At 41.6% G+C, this 22,925-nt stretch overlaps 2 protein-coding genes across 8 annotated transcripts in view; one reads left to right on the plus strand and one right to left on the minus strand.

Annotated features, from left to right (window-relative positions):
* arhgef9a (Cdc42 guanine nucleotide exchange factor (GEF) 9a) overlaps window positions 1-14,455 on the plus strand; it is a 47,691-nt gene extending 33,236 nt beyond the window's left edge. For all 7 annotated transcript variants that reach the window (XM_030396440.1, XM_030396439.1, XM_030396444.1 and 4 more), the window contains 7 exons: window positions 176-355; window positions 736-968; window positions 1,993-2,122; window positions 3,626-3,757; window positions 5,567-5,810; window positions 7,084-7,152; window positions 9,618-14,455. In XM_030396440.1, the coding sequence (XP_030252300.1) occupies window positions 176-355; window positions 736-968; window positions 1,993-2,122; window positions 3,626-3,757; window positions 5,567-5,810; window positions 7,084-7,152; window positions 9,618-9,793 (1,164 nt within the window). In that variant the 3' untranslated portion in view covers window positions 9,794-14,455. The remainder of the gene's footprint in view (window positions 1-175; window positions 356-735; window positions 969-1,992; window positions 2,123-3,625; window positions 3,758-5,566; window positions 5,811-7,083; window positions 7,153-9,617) is intronic.
* asb12a (ankyrin repeat and SOCS box-containing 12a) lies at window positions 12,677-19,043 on the minus strand. Its single transcript, XM_030396455.1, has 4 exons — window positions 18,590-19,043; window positions 17,860-18,183; window positions 15,682-16,210; window positions 12,677-15,593 (listed from the first exon to the last, which is right to left on the minus strand). Exons 2-4 carry the CDS (start codon window positions 18,142-18,144, stop codon window positions 15,448-15,450), a joined length of 960 nt encoding a protein of 319 aa, XP_030252315.1. The 5' UTR covers window positions 18,145-18,183; window positions 18,590-19,043; the 3' UTR covers window positions 12,677-15,447.
* Between the last annotated feature and the right edge of the window lie 3,882 nt (window positions 19,044-22,925).

Below are 22,925 nucleotides of genomic sequence, written 5' to 3' on the forward strand. Positions count from 1 at the left end.
TCACATGTTTATTACAAAGAATTAGCCAAAATAGTATTGAGATGAAGCATGTTAAGGTTTTTTATGGAGCGTTTTCTGACTCACAGCCTCGCAGCCATGTCACAATTCAGGACATGCCACTTGAGCTGTATCCCCTCAGAAAGCCTCACAGAAGTTGTAACCCATATTGTTGCAGGGATACTTGCGCCAGTGCAGGAAGCGTGTGGACATGTTCAATGACGACCAGCTGAAGGTCATCTTCGGTAACATCGAGGACATCTACCGCTTCCAGATGGGCTTTGTCAGAGACTTGGAGAAACAGTACAACACAGAGGAACCACACCTCTCTGAAATTGGACCATGCTTTTTAGAACATGTGAGTTGTGATGGCATTTACCCTTTTAGTGCCTTTTAATAGCTCTCTTTTTTAAACACTCACAAAAAAAAACTTATACAAGCTGTCCAGCTGTGAGCAGCCATAATTACTAATCAATTTGTAAAACATCTTATCTCAAGATCAGAACTTTTATCTGATCTATTATCTTGTTATCTTGAGACTATAGTTAAGTTGTGGAGATAATTAAGTCACCAGCAAACAGTTTATCTCGAGATAATGAGATAATTAAGTCATGATCTTGAGGAAACGGGTCGTATAAAAAATTTAGCAACCGGAGCCTCTCTTTTGTACACAGCATGTTTTATTTAAAGATGTTTTCCTCTCTGATCATGCGTATTTCCACTTCTTTACTTCAACAGCAAGATGGTTTTTGGATCTATTCAGAATACTGTAACAACCACTTGGATGCCTGTATGGAGCTGAGCAAACTGATGAGGGATGGCAGGTACCAGCACTTCTTTGAGGCCTGTCGCCTCCTCCAGCAAATGATCGACATCGCCATAGACGGCTTCTTGCTCACCCCTGTCCAGAAAATCTGCAAATATCCGCTCCAGTTGGCTGAGCTTCTCAAATACACTGCACAGGAGCACAGGTACTGCACCCTCTGGCCAAGGTCACCAATTAATCTGCTGATTGTGTCGCTTTCTGATGGCGGCCCATTTGTTTCTAAAAAGGAGACATTACTGATGCATTGTTGAGCATTTGCATGTGTCGGGTTTAGTCTACTGAAGTGGTGATAATCAATGTATGAACTGAAACAAATATTGTTCTGCACTGTTTTACCAGTTTTCTGTGAATGTTAGAGGAAAACATTTAATCAAGGAATCTCAGTTAAAATAGCTAATAGCAGAGTCAATCATTTTCATTTTAATAAATGTCCATAGGATCACTGCATAGAACTCTCGATATAAATAGACCTGCAGATTAAATATGGATTTGGGCATTTGCTGGCAGATGCACAAGCATCAGCATTCTCCACGAACACTGTGCGCACAGCACAGAAGCGCAGTACACAATCTAAACATTTGCAGACGATCTCTCTCATAACACAAGCATCCAGATGTGCAAACTCATGCGTGCAAACCCACAGAAACATGGTGTAAGTGATTCAGCGTGTCTCAGCCAGCTCCAGGTCATTCACAAACCATGCGTTCTCAGCCAGAGAGGGACAGGTGCCAGCTCTGCCAGCTCTGCCTGCCAGATCACAGTGTTTGACTGTTAGGAGCTGTGGAGAATCTGCCAGATATAGGCCTTCTCTCTGTCACACACACTCGCAGCGCTGTCACACACACAAGCATTATCTTCCAAAGTGAGGATTGGATCTGTAGCACATCTAAGCCAGAGGGATAAATCCAGCTCAGTTAGCATAGACGCAATCAGAGTTGACTGTGGAGAGAGAAAGTGGCTGATTAGAATTAAATAGCTCTGTGTTATTTTGACTGTGCTCCAGCAGACTGCTGTTCCTTGAGTTTATAACCCTCGTCCTTTAATAGGCCACTCTGTATCATTCACTACTGCAACATTACATGTCTTATTTTAAGAGTGGCCCATATCCAAGGGCCATAATTTCTCCCTTTAACACCCCAGGAGTAATTATGTGTGTACTGTGTCCGTAGTGACTATCGATACGTGGCAGCAGCACTGGCAGTAATGCGGAACGTCACTCAGCAGATCAACGAGAGGAAGAGAAGGCTGGAGAACATCGACAAGATTGCCCAGTGGCAAGCTTCTGTTCTGGACTGGGAGGTGTGTGTATGTTTAGACCGTGGAGTAATTACCGAGCATCTGATGTTGTTTTACCGGCAAAATCTGCTCTGGTCTGTTTAGACCATCTGTTTAGTCACAGACTCTGCCTAGAGATGAAAGAACTTGCATTTTATTCTATAAAGATGTAAATGTACATCGTACCACTCGAAATGTAGACAGTTTTACAGCGCCAGCCATGGTGAAAACATTACATTTTGAGTGTATGTGTGCATGTAAAATTCCTTACACCCCCACTGCAGTCAGTGTTTGTTCCTGTGTAAACGCTCTTTCTCAAACAAAGAAAGGGGGTGTGGTTAATACTTGTTTATAATCCATTACCATCTACCATCGATTACACTATAGCCATACATTCCTTTTTAGGAAACAGCTGACACTTGTTACTTTGAGCACAAAATTAAGTTAAGAAATATTTGGCGCAGTGGGGCTCAGCAACATTGTCAGAGAAGGTCTCAGAAGATATGAAATATCATAAAAATACCAAAATACACTTTAGATGACTTCCTCACATGTCTTCTGAACAAACCAAAAAAATACTTTTAAGCTGATTAAAAATGTCCTCTCTCTCAATTTTCACTTCCACACTTTCAGAAGTAGACATAATAGATGGCTTGTTTTGTGTAATATAAGTCACCTTTTCAACATTGTTGAAAGGCACTGGGGTGAAAATCAACTATGGAGGGGACAATCACAAGACATTTCTCGCGAGCAATTCCAAAGTAGTCCTGTCACTCTGCTAACAAACACACTATCATCCTGCCAGCTAAGGAGCCTTGCATTGCATTGAGTGCTTCTCTCACTGACTCTAACTTAAATGGCTACAAACACTGTTTTAATGTTATTGTGACTTACTAGTAAACTTAAGCTAACGGCTGGGTAACATAAAGAGTGACCTGTAATTAAACACAGAAAAAATGGAAAGTTGCAACCTCTAAAACAAAAGTGTGTTATATAATCAGCCAATGTGCTTTCATTGCTTATTATTTAGATTAGTGAATTACATAATTGTGTTTACAGTAAAATATTAGGGGGGACAAACTGTATTTTTCCCAGAATAAGGGGGCCATGTCTCTCCTGGGATTTCAGCCTTTTTAAATGGGTATGGCTACAGTTTATTATTGCATCATATCATAAAGTCGGAAGGCCTGTAAATGACAGAATCTATGCACGTCCTATTAACCTCACTGTATGTCCCATTTGTAAAGCAGGTTTGGTGTGGAAACAATTATCGTTATTAAGACAAAACTGATGTACACCTGATGACATTACTATGACATCATTGGGGTAGATTTAGACTTGATAAAGTTCCTTCAGAGCCACAGAATTCATTAGAAGTTCTAACTAGGACTGATCTTTACTGTAAGAGTAGAATTAGTGAAGTCAAGCTTTTGGCAGTAGCATCACTTACATAATGCTGTCTTTTTAGTATCTTCCTCATTTATAAATTGTGTATGTGTGTTCTTGTGTGTGTGTGTGTGTGTCTAGGGGGATGATATCTTGGACAGGAGCTCGGAGCTCATCTACACTGGGGAGTTGTCATGGATCTATCAGCCGTATGGACGTAGCCAGCAGCGAGTCTTCTTCCTCTTTGATCACCAGCTGGTCCTCTGTAAGAAGGTAGGCCCTCTCGCTGTCTTTTTGTTCACGTTCTTCCTTTTTTTGATGACTTTGTCAGCTGAAAGCCTGCTGATAAGCTAAAATACACCCTCAGTCTGTGTTCTTCAAAGTTGTGTATCACATGGCTGGTGGCGGAGATGCTTGAAGATGTGACTTCTTCTTCAACCTTACTCGAGAGCTGCAAATAGATTACATAATGCCCTATATGAGACTCACCAGCCCCTAGTGAAGATGCATTCAAATCCTCAGCACCTTTCACAAAATGGGGCTGTGGTAGTTTGGGCTCCAATGCACCAAGGCTGTGCTCTCCTGTCAGACGGATGTTCACGCTCGGCTACACTCTACACTACAGTACATGAACCCATAGACACAGACACAAATGCAGAAAGACACTTTCACGCAAACATACAAGGGCTGCATAACTGCGCCATCGCACAAATGTGTACACAGAGACTAATACAGAATAACATACACAGACAAAGAAACAGCCACTGAAAATGAACTCTGCAGATCACCTGGTTTGTGAGCTGTTCTTGTCCACTCAATAAATTCTACTCACAGACATGCTGAATTATAAATTCAAGCCTTTGTTCTGTATATCCTTATCCAGCATCCTTTGTACAACATGTGTAATGGCAGCCCTCAGGGTGTGTTAGTAACACGTTGCATGTTGCCTCCCATCTTTTCTTCCCATCTTTTCCTTATCAGGAGATGCAGATTGGTCTCTGCACGCTTATTAAAAGATCCCTGTTCTTAATTTTCTTCTTTTTACCTTCCTTGACCTCATATCGGGACTGGATGTTATTTGATCCCAAGGCAACAGTCACGATGAAGACTTTTTATATATTTTGTTTTATTTGGCCGTCTCATTCCTGCATATTCTTAAAGTAACATGAGGTTAAGGTTGTTTGTGGATCATGAACTGCTACAGAGCTGGAACAGATAGTCGATCCTAGAAAATGAATTGCCTATTAAGCTAAATTTATCAATATAGGTTATGATTTGTTTCTCTTTTTTATTTGATGTTATGGTACACCTAATATTGGATTTCTAACCGTTTGTCAGACAAAACAATCAAAAGAGTTTTGAAGTTTTAGGCTATTGGAAATTGTGGATGACACAATGTTTCTGACATTTTATAGTCCAAAATAGTCAAATCCTTTTAATGCCTATTTTATCTTAGTATCAATGTTATTTTTTGGTATCATTTTTATCTTCAATAAGCATTGTAATCAATTCACTTAAAACTTTTATCATATTTAATGCACTACACAGCTCAGGGAGATGATTTGTTGTTGTGTCATTCTCTGAATTTTCTTGTATTAAATTTTACTGTATGGTATGAAGATATCAATGAGTTTTGGACTGAACAAGTTTTATCAAGACATCTTGGGTGGACACATTATGCACAATTTCACGTGGATTAACTGCAAACAATACTCTCAAAATGTACAAGAGTTGAATAAACTGAAGAAAACTGTCATCAAAAAACACCATTATAAGCATCACAAAGATGGGATTTATTCCAATGTTGTTGTGTGGTTGCCCATTGCATTAGACTGGAGTAGTTGCCATTGTTGAAATAGTGTTTTCTACAATTTGTGATATCGAGTCTCAAGCACATTCGCTGAGAAACTTGGCATTCAGCAATGTGTTTGGAAGGTGTTTGTATGTTTGGGCAGCAGATGGAAAGGGTTGCATAAGACAGACTCTCAGGATACCGAGGGAAGGATGCTTGTTGACACCTCTAAGGTTCAGCACACACGCACGCACACATTAACAGACAGACCCTCTCCTCCTCCTTCCCAGGATCTGATACGCCGGGACATCCTGTACTATAAGGGCCGCATCGACATGGATCGCTACGAGGTGCGGGACGCCATAGACGGCCGTGACGACGATTTTAACGTCAGCGTGAAGAACGCCTTCAAATTGTGCAACAAAGACAGCGAGGAGATCCACATCTTCCTGGCCAAGAAGCCAGAGGAGAAGATCCGCTGGCTCAGGGCCTTCCACGAGGAGAGGAAGATGGTGCAGGAGGATGAGAAAATCGGTTAGTCACGCACCTCCCTGTTTGGAAAGCATTAGTTTAGCTTCAGTTACATGTTGACTTTACTGCAGCACACTACATGGTGACTTTTTGGGTACTAAACATGAATTTTCCAGAAAATGTGCATGACATTGAAGCAATAAAGTGAGTGAGTGAGGCAGTCAGACCTTAGCTCTTCCTCCGCGGGATCATGCCACATAGACAAGGAGTTCGGACACATTACTGCCTTGACAGGCAAAAACAATGTTTTCCATGCATTGGCCAAATTGAGAGCTGTTCTTTCTGATTGATGGAAAGAAAATATCGAAAATACACGTTAAAGTCAGACTTATTCTCTCAAGGTTTTTTGTAAATTAGCACATATTTAATTAGGTAATGCCCAATTCGCATTTTCAAAGATGAGGAAATAATGGTCTTAATGTAAGTAGTGAACTTGGGAAGTTTTAAGCTTATATTTATTTTTAACCCTTTTCGCTTGTTGTATATGTGTATGGAATGCTATTCTAAGTCCATATCTTTAAAAGCCATTTTCTCAAAATTTGTTATTTTCTTATACTTTGAACCAGAACTTTCTACTTCAGTAGTGATGCATATCTTTATTTGAAGGAGTGATTTTACTGAGGGGTTTAGTTCATATATCATTCATAGCCTGATTTATCAAATATTTTTTTATGACTGCTGTTGACAGAATTTACTGATTTATGATTTCAACAAAATGTAACAAGATTTTTTTTTTTTACCTGATTTGATCCAGTTTTCAGATCACTATACTGGAAATTAATACTAATGAGTGTATCAATAGATAATGACTCATTTGCTCAACTGGGGAAATATCTTTTAACATATTCACCCACCCAGTGTCTTTTAGTAGGTTTTGTACTGTGACTTTAAATATGCAACATGTAAGAATTCTAACAGTTTTGACATTATCAGATGTATTTATTTTATTACAGAGATTTAAGTTGGCATGCTAATGAACTGTGTAAACACCAAAACTGGTCCCCAAGCTCCTAGTCCATACCACTAGCTGCTGGGCTAACTGAGCCAACTAGCTAACGGCAGCAACAGTTGGCAGCAGGTAGTAGTTACTCTAGTAATATGCTGCCTTGTATTTGTTTTAAGTATTGATTACACAGGTGTCCAATTCTACATATTGCACCTTTAATGTGAAAACATCATCGCTTCTTTGCAGTTTTTAAGTCACAGTAAAAGGCTCAGTAAATCATGTCATTCAAGTTGAACATTTATAAAACATACAATGCTGTTTGTTGTTTAGGTTTTGAGATCTCTGAGTATCAGAAGCGACAGGCGGCCATGACAGTGAGAAAGGTGACCAAACAGAAAGGTGAGGCAACAAGAAGATATCAGGTGATTTTCCTTTTCTTTTCCTCGCTGGTGTGCTCTGTCTTCTCATCGCTGTTTACTCTTCCTTTAACCTGCTCTCTTTTTTTACTTTCTATGCCGTTTCTTAAACACGCCGACTTTGTTTCTGAATGGACCTAGACTGTGTACTAAGTAAGCTAGAAAATGTCACGTGGATTCATGTCTTCTCGCTTTATTACTTTCAATATTTTACCGTTGAGTCAAATGTCTGTCAGCACTTACACAAGGATGACCTGATATGAGTTAAAGCAGCTGTTAAGCATCAATGAAAAGACAGAGGGCTGTTTGCATGAAGTATTCAGTTTAAAGGGTGATGCCAGTGTTCATGGCATGCGGATCCTGTGTCACGCTTGTCTTAAAAAACGTAATGCCTCAGACAGTTGTTTGCATTTTTTCTTTTACTGAGTTAGGGTGGTTGTTGGTGCTTACCACTTCTGTTTACATTCAGATTGTCACAGTACAAAAATCACCCTATTTGGGTTACTTCTCATGTGTAGTCTGTGGTCAGTTTTTGTTTGATTACAGCATTTAAATTGTAGATTTGTAGACTTTATAAAAGAAGTGGACGTAGACACCCTGACATTGCCTAGTGGTTTGTGGATTACCCTTTGTGAAGCTTTTGATTTGACATTTGAGACATTGCCATCTTTTGGTTTTCAGAGCCAGAAGTGACCATGTTTAGATGAGAGAGTGGAGCTAAGCTTTCAGCTAAGTTATTTTTGCGAGATGCAGCCGAAATACATGACAACTAAAGTTAACAGGGATGCTAATAGGGAGTGACAGGGACGACTCTTTGTAGGCTAACTTAGATGTTAGCATTGCCCTTGCTCCCTTGACATAAAGCCTATGGGATTTCAATTGGATTTTCAGTTATTACAGACAATTAGCTCTGTGGCAAAAACAAGTTTATGATACTTGCCCATTTTGTTCAGGAAGGTAATCTTCACAAATCAACACCACTTTTAGGATTTTTGAAGCATAAATGTAATCACCAGAAGTGAGAGGCTGACATTAGGCTGAAACATCAGAGTAATCAAGTTACCTATTCCTATTATGTACAGTCAAAATACTTCCAACCGCCAACAGCTACTGCCTATCTCAGTAAAAGGAAAACATGTCAAACAAGTTATTCAACAATGCTAGCTCCTGACGAAGCACCAGACAGGGGACCCACATGGGTAAACTGCTGGCATGATCCTTTAAGTTTTAGCCATTTTAGTGCCAGGCTAGATGTTTGTACATTGACCATTACTGATGTTCTTGCTATTGCCAGTTTCACTATAAGCATGACCATCCATTAAGGTATTAATTAACCACTGCTGGAATGTTCTCTCTGACGTTAGGATCCCTGTAGATGTCTGTCAGAAGTAAATGTTGTGTGTTTCTAAGTGCTGTATGTGTACATGGCTGGCACAAGGTGAAGTACTCTCTTGAATTTCAGATTCATTTATAGATTTCATCTTGAGAAAGAGGGCCATGTTGTATGGACATGGTTTGAAAATGATAAAGGTATATGCATTAGAGTTCTCCTTAGAGCTAGCACAATAAGATGCCATGGCAACTGCTAAGCAGCATTGGGAGGCGTTGTGATTAACGTTGGCATTGGAGCATGCAGTCACAGTCCAATCTGTTTACAAGCATTATCTTGACTGATCCAAGATAAACAGGTTCCTCTAACACAAACAGATCAAACCCTTCTAACTGCTAAAAAAAAAAAACTGTGTTTGGCAAAATAGCCGTAACAAATACACTGTTTCTCATCTTTGCATTCCTTTTCCAAGATGCCATGGCAACTTTTGAATATTTCATCTCCAAATATTGATTGTATCTAATTTTTAATTGCACTAGCATAGTTTGTGATGCTTGTAGACTGTAGCTAAATGACATTGTAGGCTGTAGTTAAATGCATATTAACGGCTTTTTGTTGGCTCTATTTTTGTTCTCGAGTGTCGAGGGTGCTATTCAAACAAACGCACTGTCAACAAACATGGAAGAACAATGTCCCTCGTCCAAATGCCTGGTTTTCATCATTGTATCAGACGTAATCCGTGGGTTCTCGTGTTTGCCTGCTACAGAGTTTGATTGAATAGCATCTTTAGTCTCCCTTGTGTCATTGCTAGAGCTGAATTCCACGTTTCCTCCAATTCAGCTGTCATCATATGATCATATTGTATCATATCTCAGGTTTAATATGCAGGAATGTTAACACAGGAGGCTCATTTTGTATGTCTTTGTGCCTGCTTTCTTTGGAAGCATGACTTGGTGTTGTGGTGTTGTGTCTGTTTCAGATACATTACTGACAATGTTTCCTGTTTTGCTATCCACCTCCCCTGCTTTTTTCTCTTTCGCTTTATGCCCTGCGCTGCCTCCTTTTCCCCCCAACCCCCTTGCACTCCTTTCTGGCTCTTTTTGCACCTGCCTTCCTAGGTGTAAACAGGTGCACGCCCCCCTCATACCCACCCCCGCAGGACCCCCTCAGTGCGGGGCAGTATGAGGTAACGGAGGACATGGCACAAGGAGAGGTTTTTGAATTCAGTCAATCCAAAAGAGGCCAGGCTCCTTTCTGGCAGAATTTTAGTAGATTAGCTCCATTTAAGAAATAGAGATACACAGACTCTTCTGAAGGACCAGCTATTTTTCTTAGAAGCACTAAACACTGGATGATCATGAGGAAAAATACGGAGAAAAAAGAATCACACATACACAAGAGACTTTGAAGTTAAGGACCAATGTTAATATAGAGTGTGACTGGAAGCAGCAAGAGGACTGAAGACTTGAGAAATTGAGGAAAAAATAAAACTTTACAACTCATATATGTTAGTAACGTTCTTAGTTATCACACTTCTCCAGCTGGGTCGACTGTCATGAACTCTTTCCCTCGGATTCTGCATCTTCATGCCATCTGAATGTCCTGGAGTTATCGAGATTGTTCTTTTATTTCATTTTTCAATCCATCACCTGGAAAGAACGGCGAGGCCAAGCCAGGGCATTCCTAGTAGTATGATTGTGTCCAAAAAGGCTGAGATCTTGCTGTGCTGCTATGTGAGATTACTGGTTGCATTCTTCTGAATGTGAGAGTGAATAATGACGGACCTCAGCTCACTTGGCTGCGGTCGTCTGAAGGACCTATGAAGCTCTGCTGTCAGCATCATCTCTGAGTTCGATCCATTCTGCCACTGATCACAGACCGGTCGGTCGGGCCGTCTCTGCTCCGCCAACGTCTGGATCTCCCCCTCACTCTCAACACTCCATACTCCTCTCTTTAGCTGTTTGCATATAGTAGCCCTCTCTTCACCAAGTCTGATGTTCACACTGTTTTCCTCACTCTTTACATCCCTCTTGTCCTCCTCTCTATCTCTCTGCCCACCTGCTCAGCCTCTGTGAGTCAGTGGCTCTCAGAGGAAGTGCTTCATTCTGTTGGAAACCTGCCATTGGCCATGATACGATGGGTCAGGGAACAAATCAATAGTGGGAGCATCAATAGAATATTTGCATCCTTTCACCAACCACTTTTGACAGGGTATTCATAACCAATCACGCCGAGGGGCTGCAGGTTTGCGTATTGACGGAGGGCTCACTGCTCAGATGAAACAGCCGGGAGCAGGAGATAGGCGGGCTACGCTCCACCTGCCTCGTGTCAGAGCCCCTCCCCACTCTCCCCAGAGACCACCCCTGTAGCACTGTGCTGGCAGCTCACTGGGTGTTTGGAAAGAGCACAGCCTACCTCCGGATCTCCACTGAGAGCTAAAAGTGAAGTCGATGCATTGGCCAAGTTCTAAAATGATATCTCTGTTTCACTGTCAGCTGTTAAAAAAACAAGGAAAAAAAAAAAGACTTCTTCTTCAGCTGACTTAACTATTTTGTATTGCTCACATTGTAAAAAGCACAGCACATATTCAGTCTGAGGAGTTTTTTTCTCTCTGATGCCACAGTGTGAGAAATTAGAGCGAACCCTGACCAGCACGAGGGGGAGATGGTCCCAAAAAATGGCAGTAATTCTAAACAGACTGGACAACTATACTGTATCACCTGGTTGTGAGGCAGCAGCGAAAGAGAGCAGCGCACTGCAGAAGTGCGAGCCAACACTACAGGGAGGCAGGAAGGTGAAGTTGATCTGTAGCATGCAGGTGTCCTCTGACAGATTCATGCGTCTCTAAAGACTCCAGCCTCGAAAAATCTTGGCTCCCCCATCCCCCGTCATGTTGCTTTTTCCAGATCTGATCCATGTTCTGCCAGTTAGCTCAGTGCCGTTAAGTGATTTCACAGAGGACTGTGGCCCGATCAGATTGATTTGTTTAGTATCAACAATCCCCCCCCAGCCCTTTCCCACTCTCGCCCCTGAAACTGCTGTGAGTGAGGTCCCCGTGCTCCTTAAAGAGAAGAGAAGCGACTAATTTACACACATCATGAAGGTGTATTCTTTTCTACAGTTGGAATGTAAGTGACACATCTGTCCTTGGTTTGTGCTCATATTTTGACCTCAGATACAGAATTACATTTTGTGTTGAATTATATCACCTGATGGACAGTACATATACAGTATGACAACTTGTGCAATGTGATATATCATTATATATCTTCACTATTCACTACAACGTGATATGAAAGAGTTATATATCGTTCTATGTCATTTGTTTGCCTTCTTATAGGCCTTATAACCTATTTGGAAAAAAAGACCTTATAGAATTGCTTTGTATGTTGTGTAATTTATGTTCTGTTTCAGTAAAGAAAGTTGAGAAACGGGTGAGTTGGCTGCTGGTGTCTGTAGAGATGGCTCCCAGTGAGATTGTTGTGGAAGATAATTCCCTTGTCTGGCGCAGCAAAAACAAAAAAAAAAACAGATGTGGTTCCCAGGCCATGATAACCTCAGGTCCCGTGCTACGCCCACCCCCTACCCCTCAACTCCCTCACCCTCACCCTCATTCCCCCTTTACTCCACGCCGCCACCAGTATCGACATACAGACGCAAGCATGCAGGCAAACACACACGCGCACACACAAACACACGCAGAGACACATAATCATACGCACTTGCTGGCCCGTTCTGCTGCGGAGAAGAGAGATGCTATCTAACAGTGCCTTCCAGCATTCCACTAGTGATTATCTATTCAGTTTCACAGGCAGATTTGAATTAGTCATGTGTTTTCCCTTCAGTGTGGGACTCGCATCTCTCTCTCTCTCTCTCTCTCTCTCTCTCTCTCTGTCTCTCTCTCTTTATCACTCGCTCTTTAGCTCTCTCTCCCTCTCTCTCTCTGAAACACTGGGAATTCCTCCTTCCCCAGTGCACGAGATCCACTCGGACAGAAACCCAGAGGTCAGGCCTTTTTCCATATGAGTAGATACTGTGCTGTCTGACTGAAACACTTAAAAAAAACAAAAAACAAAAAAACATTATCATGTTTTATCACACTCACATAGCGTTAACTTTATTGCACAGAAAGAAGTTAATTTAAGAAACCACATAGAGTTCCTTTTATTGTTATCTATTTAACACTGCTGAGAGACGGTTTTAATTTGAGTATCTAGTAGGAAGCAGATTTTCATTAGTCGAGATAGGTTTCATATTTCAAAGTATATTATTAAAAGTGAGTTACGAATCAAAAGAATCATCTATTTTACCTTTATCAGCTACACACTGTAAATAATGTAAAAAGAACAGATCATATATTTGGATATTGGTATTTTGCGTTGGAGACGAATGTTGTTCCAGTTCTAGCGTGCGGTAGACCTCAGTACCAGGTAAATGCATGCTTGTGGCATCCAATATTTTGCATGAGACTTAAGACAACTCTTAACAGATTGTTCAGTTTCATTTAACTTCCAAATGGGATTTTATTTCCAACGACGCGGAAATCCACTCATCCCGTGAACCCATACCATCTCACTTAAAAGGGAAGTTCTTTTCTCTGTCCACCTGTCTCCTGCTCACTATACATCACAGGTTGTAGCTTCTGTTTTTCTTTTTATTTATTGTCAAGTAGCGGGGAACGTCCTTCCCCATGCTGAATCAAAGACTGAACTGTTGATAGGTGAAATGAAAGGCACTGATGCTCTCTTTTGGCCCACATATAATGGGCGAAGTGTAACATTATTTTGAATTTCTGGTTTCTTTTCTTTGACTTACATGGTCCAAACTGCTTTTTCTTTGTTGTTGTTCTTTTTTTTTCTTCGTTTCTTTTCTTTTTCTTTTCATGCCATCAACCGCTGAGGCAAAACGGGTATAATTTTTCTATGACAACAGTGAACCAAATAGGAGTTAGCACTGATCATGGGTGTTTGTGTATAGATTTGTAGTCAAGCAGAAGAGCTGAATAACTGGGAAACCTCTCGGGATGAGCTAAAAATAAACATAATCCTGAACACACACACACACACAGTACTTCATTGCAATTCATATCATGCCCTTGTTTCTACTTAGGAAAGTGATACTTTGAAGTACAATGACTTGACAGGACAAATTAATTCCTCACTTGTATTTATTGAACGCAGTATTAAATTGTACCATTTTGGCCACATTGTTTAAAAAAGGATGTATATATTGGTTTTTATCTCCTCGTATAATTCTCATCCCGACCTCGTGCTGAGAGCTGAGAGGACAGCCTTCTGTGCAGTTGAAGATTTTCGTTAATTTTATCTCTATTTCCAAGGCAGCCAAGTTAGCAGACTGTCAATCGGATGCATCAGAGGTTGCTCAGATTTATGTCATTTCCTTTTTTAGCCCAGGGTGTACTTGAGCCGCTAGCCACGTTCACTCACATTTAGCATAGCGACGTCTTCAGTAGGAACTCCTTGCAGTTGGTCACGCTGTCCAGTGTTGTTTCAGAATAGTCTGGGTGCAACAGAGTCTTCAACGAGCCATAAACTGATGTGGTGTTCAGTGGCAACAAGGTTAACAGAAGACTGACATCCCATGTTTTAGGAATTTATCCATTGTATATTACCATCTAGATTGAGATCTGGATTTTTTGCCTATCACAGAAAAACGTCACACAGTATTCATATCCTTTGTCATCATATGCAAACATTTGTCATTTTCTTTCTTGCTGGCCTTTTTGAGTTTGATTATTTGTTGTAGAGATGAAAAACCTGAAAAATAATGCCTATTCAATCCAGAAACTGTGAATGGGAGAGCGGAGATGTCAACTGTATGTACATTATATGTTTTGATGTAATCAGAAGCACTGGGAATATGTTGTACTTTGCTGTAAAAATAAATCCATATCTGATATAGCTGTACTTTTGTTGAAAATAAAACCTCTACAGAAGCTGCGTGTCGGGGCCGTCAGTGTGCGAGTGAGAGCATTGTGCTCGGGCTTCCTGGTGCGTGACGTCATTTCCTGTTTGTAGGCCCCATTCCACACAGCTGACTCACTACGGAGTCGTTGAGTAATACAAAAGAAAGATTCAAGGGCAGGAAAACATGATATAATGATGTGATTGGATGGTGCTCACGAGTCACAAAAGAAAATATTTTCAACAAACTTCCAGCCACACATTGTAGCCTGCAAACAACTGTGCTGTAATCAATAAGTAATGAGACTTATGCAAATATATACTCCCCAGCTGGCTGTGCCAAAGTGTAGGCTGATCACTCCGCTTCCTAATGTTTTGAAGATGCAAGACTGTTTTTCAGGCAAGATCTAAGACACCCTGGTGAGATACAGCCTCTTATCAGTGTGTGTGTGTGCGTGTGCGTCTGCTTCTCCAGATGTGTCTGGATGTTTAAATAACTAAAGGGAGACTATTTCAGGATTGTTCGATGTCACCTGTACAAAAGACGGAGGTAAAGGTGACGCAAAGAGACATTAGCAGATGTTCTCATTAGCCAATGAGAAGCCTCATATTTGGACAGGAGCATTGAGAGTGTTACTGTGGTCTCTAGTGGTCGGCTGTGGTGTTGCACTGCTCAAGGACAGGGCCGACTTTCCAACATGGAGCCCGTCAGGACGATCATCTCTCTGTGTTTGACAAAGGCACTTCTATAAGCTTTGTAAAGCTCAAATATCCACTTAAAATTACTCACACGTTATAAACTCCATGTATAAATAATTAAAAAAACAAGAATTTACAGAATTGGGAAGTTACAGTGACCCCTTAGGGAGCCGGAGATAAATATTACACACTGACATTTGTTGTCTGTGTCCATTTTCTTGTCCTTGAAAGAGCTAAAAATGAATGAGCCAGTCATGGAGGCACAGAAATGAGGTTAAAAAAAAAAGGACATCACTGGCCATATATCCCGATGCCAACGTGAGCATCATATGAGTTCAGAGGTGTCATGCTTCAGGTAGTTCCTCAGGATGAGAGGAATGTCCAAACTGTCGATAGCCTCCTCCTTATAGGCCGGGGGGAGGTATCTTCGGATTGCTAGCCGAGTCTGAGACATCAGTGTTTTGGGGTAAACTGGAGCAGAAAGAGACAAATAAAGGTGGGTCAACATGAGCAACCTGAGACATTCACACACGTATTGGACCTGCACTGAGTGCCTCACCTCTCTCTTTGAGCAGCAGAAGCAGAGCTTCATTCTGCTTGGTAGTCTTATCGATGATCAGTGTAGGCAGATATACATCTGCCCCAAAGTCTATGAGAAGCTGGATGTACTCCACCCCGCAGCCATAACGGAGACACACCTCCAGGACTGTCTTTGGCTGCTTGATCCTGGCCAGCATCTTCTCATCTGTGCAGTTGTAGTTTGGGTTGGCCCCGTGGAGGAGCAGCAGCTTAAAGCAGTCCAGGTGTCCATAAACAGCTGAGATGTAAAGGGGCCCCCTGCAGGCCGTGGCATTAGAAGCCCACTCGGGGACTTTGGGTCTCACATCCACCTCAGCCCTGTACCTCAGCAGCTCTCGGAGCACGTCTAGGTCGCCCTCACGGGCGGCAGTCAGCACCGGGGAGCAGTTGTTGTATTGGCTGCCGTTGGGATCGGCTCCGGCCTTCAGCAGGGCGACCACGCAGTCCAGATGTTTCCCACTGACAGCTGTGAACAGGGGGGTCTGGGCCTTCACGTCCAGGCTGTCGATCTAGAGTCAAACACAGCATTGCACCAACATGTTGTAAAAATAAGAAAATACATAACTAACTGTGATTTGGTTATTCTAGAACTTGAGTGATGTATATTTTAGCTGTATCTTGTATTATTACAGGAGCATCATGTAGTACTGAGAAAGAAGACAAGAAAGAATTGTCAATTAGACTGATGTTCTCATGCCTAAAAACAAACTCTCTTGGTTTTCGTGCCTGAACAAATCATCTGACTTTAATGGACAACACAATGTCGAACTGTAATACTTGTTTTTATTTGGCGGACCCTGCCACCTTTTCTAGCTTCAAACAGTGTTCTGGGGAGCTTATTGTCCTCTGAGAAAAGCATGTTATTTCCATTATGGACAAAATAAATATCTCTGAGCTTGTATCATTTCCTCGTTAATATTATAAATGTTAAAATTCTGAGTTTGATTTTCTTCTCCAAAACTACATAGTGACCCATTAAAACCGCAACTATTTTGGCTGTAAGCACAACATATTCCCCCTTCTCATTTTGGATTAACATATGAGCAAAGAATCCCTGTCCAGAGGAGACTGAGGATCCATTTATTCACCTGATATATTATACCCCATAGGGATTATATAACTTCTTACCAACTAAATGCTCCGCCTGCCTCAGTTTTGCATACAGGACCTGCTTCCGCTGCAGTGTAGAGGATGGATGAAGGTCTTGCTGCACGTGACATGGCTTATGGTATGGGGGGGAAAAAAGCTCTTGCTTGTTTTTTATTTCTTTAAACCAATTACAGCAGCAGGCTGAGTGCAGAATGCAGCGATAGTGCCCCAGCAAAATGGCGTTGGGAGGAAGCTTTTGGTTGTAAACATTTAAATGTGGCATTAAAAAAGGCTAAATCCCCACAGAAGAAAGGTAACAACAGCTACTTGTTTATGTTTGTACCGTTAGCAAACAGGTTAGGCTTTTTAGCATCTAGGTTGTTGTTTTTTTGTAGCAATCTCTGGCCCAACAAATTCCTTCAGGGGTTAATAAACGTCTGTTTTATCTTATCTTTCCTGCAGTTAGCGCAAGGGAGGACTGAAATAGTTGCCCGATGGCCTACAGTGTACCCCTGCTGAGTCAGACATCCATTTCCTTAGCTAGTTGCTAACATTTTCTGCCATTAGGTGATTGGTCAGGTAGTGCACACGTGGGTCATCATAGCGTTTTTACGACAGAAATAGCTGCCTGCTGCCTCTGGAAGCTGCATTGATGACAGCAGGATTTAAAGCACAGTAAAACCAAAACAAAGAGCCCAAAGGTGCTAAAAGAGTTCTCTAGAATTGAAGTTAACAGCAGAGTTGGGTCATAATTCTGCACGGGCTTGTTCCTACCAGTGACCCCTTTCGTATTAAACAATTTGATCTATTGTTCATATAAATATCTTGATTAGTGCCGTTTTAATGCCCCAAGTGTTGAATGTAGTGAAAGTCTAATCTCGATTCCTCTGAAGAAGACCTGCAGGAAGAATGTTGGAACCCTCTCTGGCTTTTAAAATAAAATGTGCAGTGGCTGGCTGATATAATGTTGCTGATCAAACAGCCTATTATCAATGTACTGTCCTCCACACCTGCTCTCAAAGATCCTCATCTGAAAGCAGTACAACAGAACACTCTCTGTGTATCTCACCTCTGCACCGTGCTCCAACAACAGCTCTAAACACCTCAGGTGTCCAAGAGCAGCAGCAGTGCGCAGGGGGGTCACAGGGACCCCCCACCCGCTCCGAGCATTGATAGACCTCCTGAAACTCTCCTGAGACAGCAGCTCGGAGAGCAGGGCCACATCGTCACTGCTCACGGCGTTGTTCAAGGCCTGACACTGCTCGTTGTCCTCATCCTCCTCCTTGGGCTGCAGCAGGGAGAAGATCTTCGAAATGTCCATCAAACTCATGTTGACAGCTTGGCCCAGAACCATAATGTGACTGCAGGCTGATGCAAGTCAAAGCTCTTCCATCTGCAATGACGAAAATGGCAGAGAAAGATGACAATACACCCAAAGACACGCAAGGCTGACATGCTCCTGTCATACTGGGTTATTTTTTGTTGGGCATGATTTCTTCTTTTTTTTTTTTTTTCTTTTACGGCTTAAAAAATATCTACACGAAAGCAAAAAGAGTATGCTTCTGACCACATGCAGATACAATCAGCCCATGCAGTTTGTTTACACGACACAATGACTGCAGGCAAATCACAGTAACAGAGCCTAAGAAAAGACAGAGCAGATATAATGTGTGCTTCTATTTTTACTTATAGACATTAAAAATTCATGCTTTCTCCCCTAAAGATCCACAGAATGTGCTCAGTAGTAACAAAGTTAGATGGCTTGTGTCAACAGCAGCAAACTGCAACGAGACACTTACCTCTTCTAGACACTTGCTGGTGTTATTTCCGAAGACATCAGAAGAGAAGAGAAGATAAATCCCATAATAATAAGAATAATAATAATAAGTCACATGAAAGAGAGAAGGGAAGACAGGTCCTCCGAGGAGTGTGGGATGCTTCCACAGGAGCTGTGTGAAAAGTGCAATTTGGTTTGTGTGTGTGCGTGCATGTGTGCATTAACTGACAGGGGGGTCAGAGCTCCTCGCTGGGGGTTGGCGGGGGCTAATTTTAGGCCACAGATGGGCCTGGCCAAACTTCCATTCTTGGAGAGTCCTCTGCTCTGGTTTATAATTAGAAAAAGTGATACAAGCGTGACACCCTGTCTGTGAAAGGGTGGGCGACTGTCTCTCCCTGTCTCATGAGTGAAAACAAAAAATTAAATGGAGACGTCTCTGTGTCACACGGTGAGGCGTGTTGTAACTCCGGTTTGTGTTTCAGCTCGTCAAACGGGCAGTAAACGACACAACAGGCTGAAAAAACCGCACTGTCACGCTCCCCAGTGTGACCGCGGCCGGTTAGCCTGCTTGCTTGCGCCCTGGTGTCGCCCCGTTTCCCCTGATTCACAGCAAGGCAGCCATTTTAGTGAGCATCAGCTGCGGGACAGTCAGCTGTTCCTCTGCCCAAACCCACCCGTCTTCATACTGCCCCATGTTTGGGAGGGAGGCTGTGACTAACCACATTTTTTCAGCAGATGGCACGAGAGTTCAAATTCCTGGCCTAGTACAAATACACTAGGGGACTTCATTTATTCATTCTTTCGGGCAACACAGACACGGAACAATTAAATGTGGATGGCTGAGATCTGCTTTTAATGCCAACTTCCCGATGGCTGACCCCAGAAGAGTGACAAAATGAGACCATTAGCCGCCGCGTTACAGGAAGAGGAAATGTGCTGTGCTGTAGATACACTTCACAATCATTGTTATATATTAACTGTCAAGAATTGATCGAGCATCTTTTTTACATTTTGTGTAACATTTGATCAGCATTCTTTCTTTATATACAAATGTGTGGATATATTCTCATACAAAACAGAACCGAATGTGAAATGTATCCAAGCATCCAACCAGCGATGCACTCATGTTGTAGTATCGAACACATGTGACATTGCGACTGCATTAAGAGAGAACAAGTAAACTCAGTCCATTACCTTTCCTACTATTGTTTATAATGACCATAACGTAAACTTATTTACATGTTAAAAGTAAAAAGGGTTGGTGTGGTATTACGGCCTTAATCAAGTCAATTTTATTTAAATAGCCCAACGTTACAAATCACAATGCTTCAGAGGGCTTTACAATCTGCGCAACGAACAATGCCCTCTATCCTCAGATCCTCTATCCAAATAAGGGAAAACTCAGCCCGCAAAAAAAAACCCATCCAGCAGGGGAGAGACTGACAGAAACCTCACACAGATAGCCACAGATGAGAAATGCTTCTGGCTGCACATATTGTTTTTGTCTAAATGATACGCAAGTTGTTGTAATCACCTGCGTCCAGCACATTTCTTTGGTTTGCTTTCACATATTGTTGCTGTTGGATTTACTAGTCTTGTGATCCCTGTCACTTTACATTTCACTGTCCACCCTTTGGTTCACATGTGATTAATACAATTAATTAAATCTTAATATTTAAATACATATACATATATTATGTAATTTGGCCACAGTCTTGTGTGTCACTTCACATTTCACTGTACATCCAGCAGTTTATATGTTATTTTATTTATTTATTTATTTATTTATCTATTTATCTATCAATATAAATATTTACAATGCAGTACAAGTGATCAACATACACATGCAGCATAGCACAGTACAAGGGGTACTGTCATTAAGAAAAGACAATGAACAAACTGTGAAAGCAACAACAACAACAGGGTCGGAGAGAGAACAACCAAACCAACAAACCAACAGCAACGCCAAAAAAAGGGGGGAGAGTAAAACAATTTTAATACAGTCAGACGCATAAATAAAGGGCAAACGGTTTTGCTTATACTTTATGAATGCATATAACTAAATATTTAAAATATGAGAGTTTTTGTTGGATTAAGCCGCGTGTCACATCAACACGTTTTTGTCGTTTGTTTTTAATTCAGAATGCAATACAAGTGACCAACACATATGACAGCGCAGTACAAGGGGGACTAAGAGAATCGACAAAGTGTAAAAGGGTGGAAGAGAGAACGCCACAACAGCAACAAAATATACAAAACAACAGCAAAGAGACAGGGAGAAAAATAATTTGAATGTTATCAAATGCATACATAAAAAATGGTCCAATGGTTTGGTTTATATTTTGTTAATATAAATATGATTAAATATGCAGTGTATGTATACACATAATGTACATAAATAAATAAAAGACACTCAATTTAAAATAATACGCCCATGTTGTGCCTGATGTTCCCCTGTCAGCCACCAGATGGCGGTAGTGGCGCGCTGATGGCAGGAAGTGGAGCCGTAGTAACAGTAAAAGAAGCGTAAACAGACTGGTGAGGGGAAAATCAATTGTTGACTTTTGTTTTTACTAAGTTACGTTTTATTTTCACTTCTACATGCTTGACTAAGCTAAAAGGAAAGGGTTGGTTACGATCCTCTGGTCCGTTTCCCTTTACAACACTGGACCACCGTTTAATTTCCAGGCTGCGTCACTGGGCAAATGATAACATCTGATCTGGGATTCAGTCTCCACAGTGTGAGCAGTCAGGTGCTGTGTGTGGTTCAAAATGGAGGAGGAGGAGGCCCGAGCAAATCACTGCAGAGAAATGATTTCTCTTGTCCGGAGCAAACAGCAGCACCTCGAGTCCTCAGTGGAGAGCAGGAGACTCACACACAAAGGAGCCGGAGGGAGGCAGAGGAGCGAGCGTGACAGACGAGAGAGGGACCAGAACTCCTCCGGTCTCAAATGTCAAGGTCCCGAAGTCCAGCCCGTCCCCCCTCAGCTCATCTCAGTGCTGCAGCTCAAAACTTTCAAGGAGGAGATGAGACGGGTCAGGACGAAAACAGCAAAAACAAAACACTCTCTATTCTGAATCAGTTCCTTACACTAAGTCGTCAAAGTCTGATTTAAGACTTTGCCATATTCTGTGTTTGTCTTGGCAGGCGGCGGAGGTGGAGCTCCACGACCCCGCCGTGTGCGGTGTGTGTGAGCAGGAACAGGCATCTCTGGCCTTGAAGAGTTTTATCAGGAGGAAGACGACACAACTGCGGTACCAGTCACTGAAGGCCAGACTAAACACGCACTTGAGCTCTGGAGGAGGAGGAGGGGCTGCTAGGACTCAAACAGTTATTAGTCTCAACTGACAACTAATATGAGCGTCAGTCATACTGATCGCACTGATTTTTTTACAGGATTTAAACTGTTCTGTCTGTTGTAGGAGGGTGCACGTCGGGAGAGTAGGTGCAACATCTCCCAGAGGCCTTCATGATGCCGCTCAATAACTTCGGCTACACTAGTGGAGAGTAACTAAGTACATTTATTCAAGCACAGTACAATTTCTGGGGGTACTTTTTACTTTACTAGAGGATAACTTTTTCCATAACTGAATAAACAAGCAGTTGTCAGAGGAAAATAAGGTCCCCAGAACACTGTTTGAAGCTAGAAAGGTGGCAGGGTCCGCCACATATAAACAAAGTGAGACCGGATGAAATTGTGTTGTCCTTTAAGGTCAGTTTATTTTGTTTATTCAGCAATGAAAACGAAGATTTTCCTCTGAGAACAGTTTGTAAATTAGGTTATGGAAAAATAAATATTTCTGAGTCTGTATTATTACCTCAAAAATGTTAAATATTTAAATTCTGAGTTTCAATTTTTTCTCCAAAGTTACAGTACATAGCGTACCCTGTAAGACAAATAATACATCAATACTATTAGAATAAATATTTTTTTACCTTTTCAGTACTTTAAAGTTTGACGCCAGTAATGTAGTTTCTTTTAAAAAAAAAAAAAAATTTTACTGGTAAAAGTATTTCTACATTGTGCCATTCATACTTTTACCCAAGTATCAAGTAGTATAGATCTAAGTACTTCTTCAACCACCGATTATTTCCTCCGGACTCAAGCTACTCTCTCTGTTGAAAGAGTGTAGGCTCTTTGACAATGCTCCTCACTGGATTTGGGAGGAACTACTTGGTGGACACAGGCGGGTCACAGCAACCTGAGGTTGCCATAGCAACGACTCAGGAACGTGGAGTTGCCCTGGCAACAGATGAAATGAGGGGTTACCCTGACAAAAACACTATAGGAACTAATTTAGCAAGCCCTCGCTGTTCTTTTTTCAGACAGATAGCTGCAGACATGATGGGCACAGTA

The sequence above is a fragment of the Sparus aurata genome, chromosome 18 (assembly GCF_900880675.1).
Source record: "Sparus aurata chromosome 18, fSpaAur1.1, whole genome shotgun sequence".
Lineage (NCBI taxonomy): Eukaryota > Metazoa > Chordata > Actinopteri > Spariformes > Sparidae > Sparus > Sparus aurata.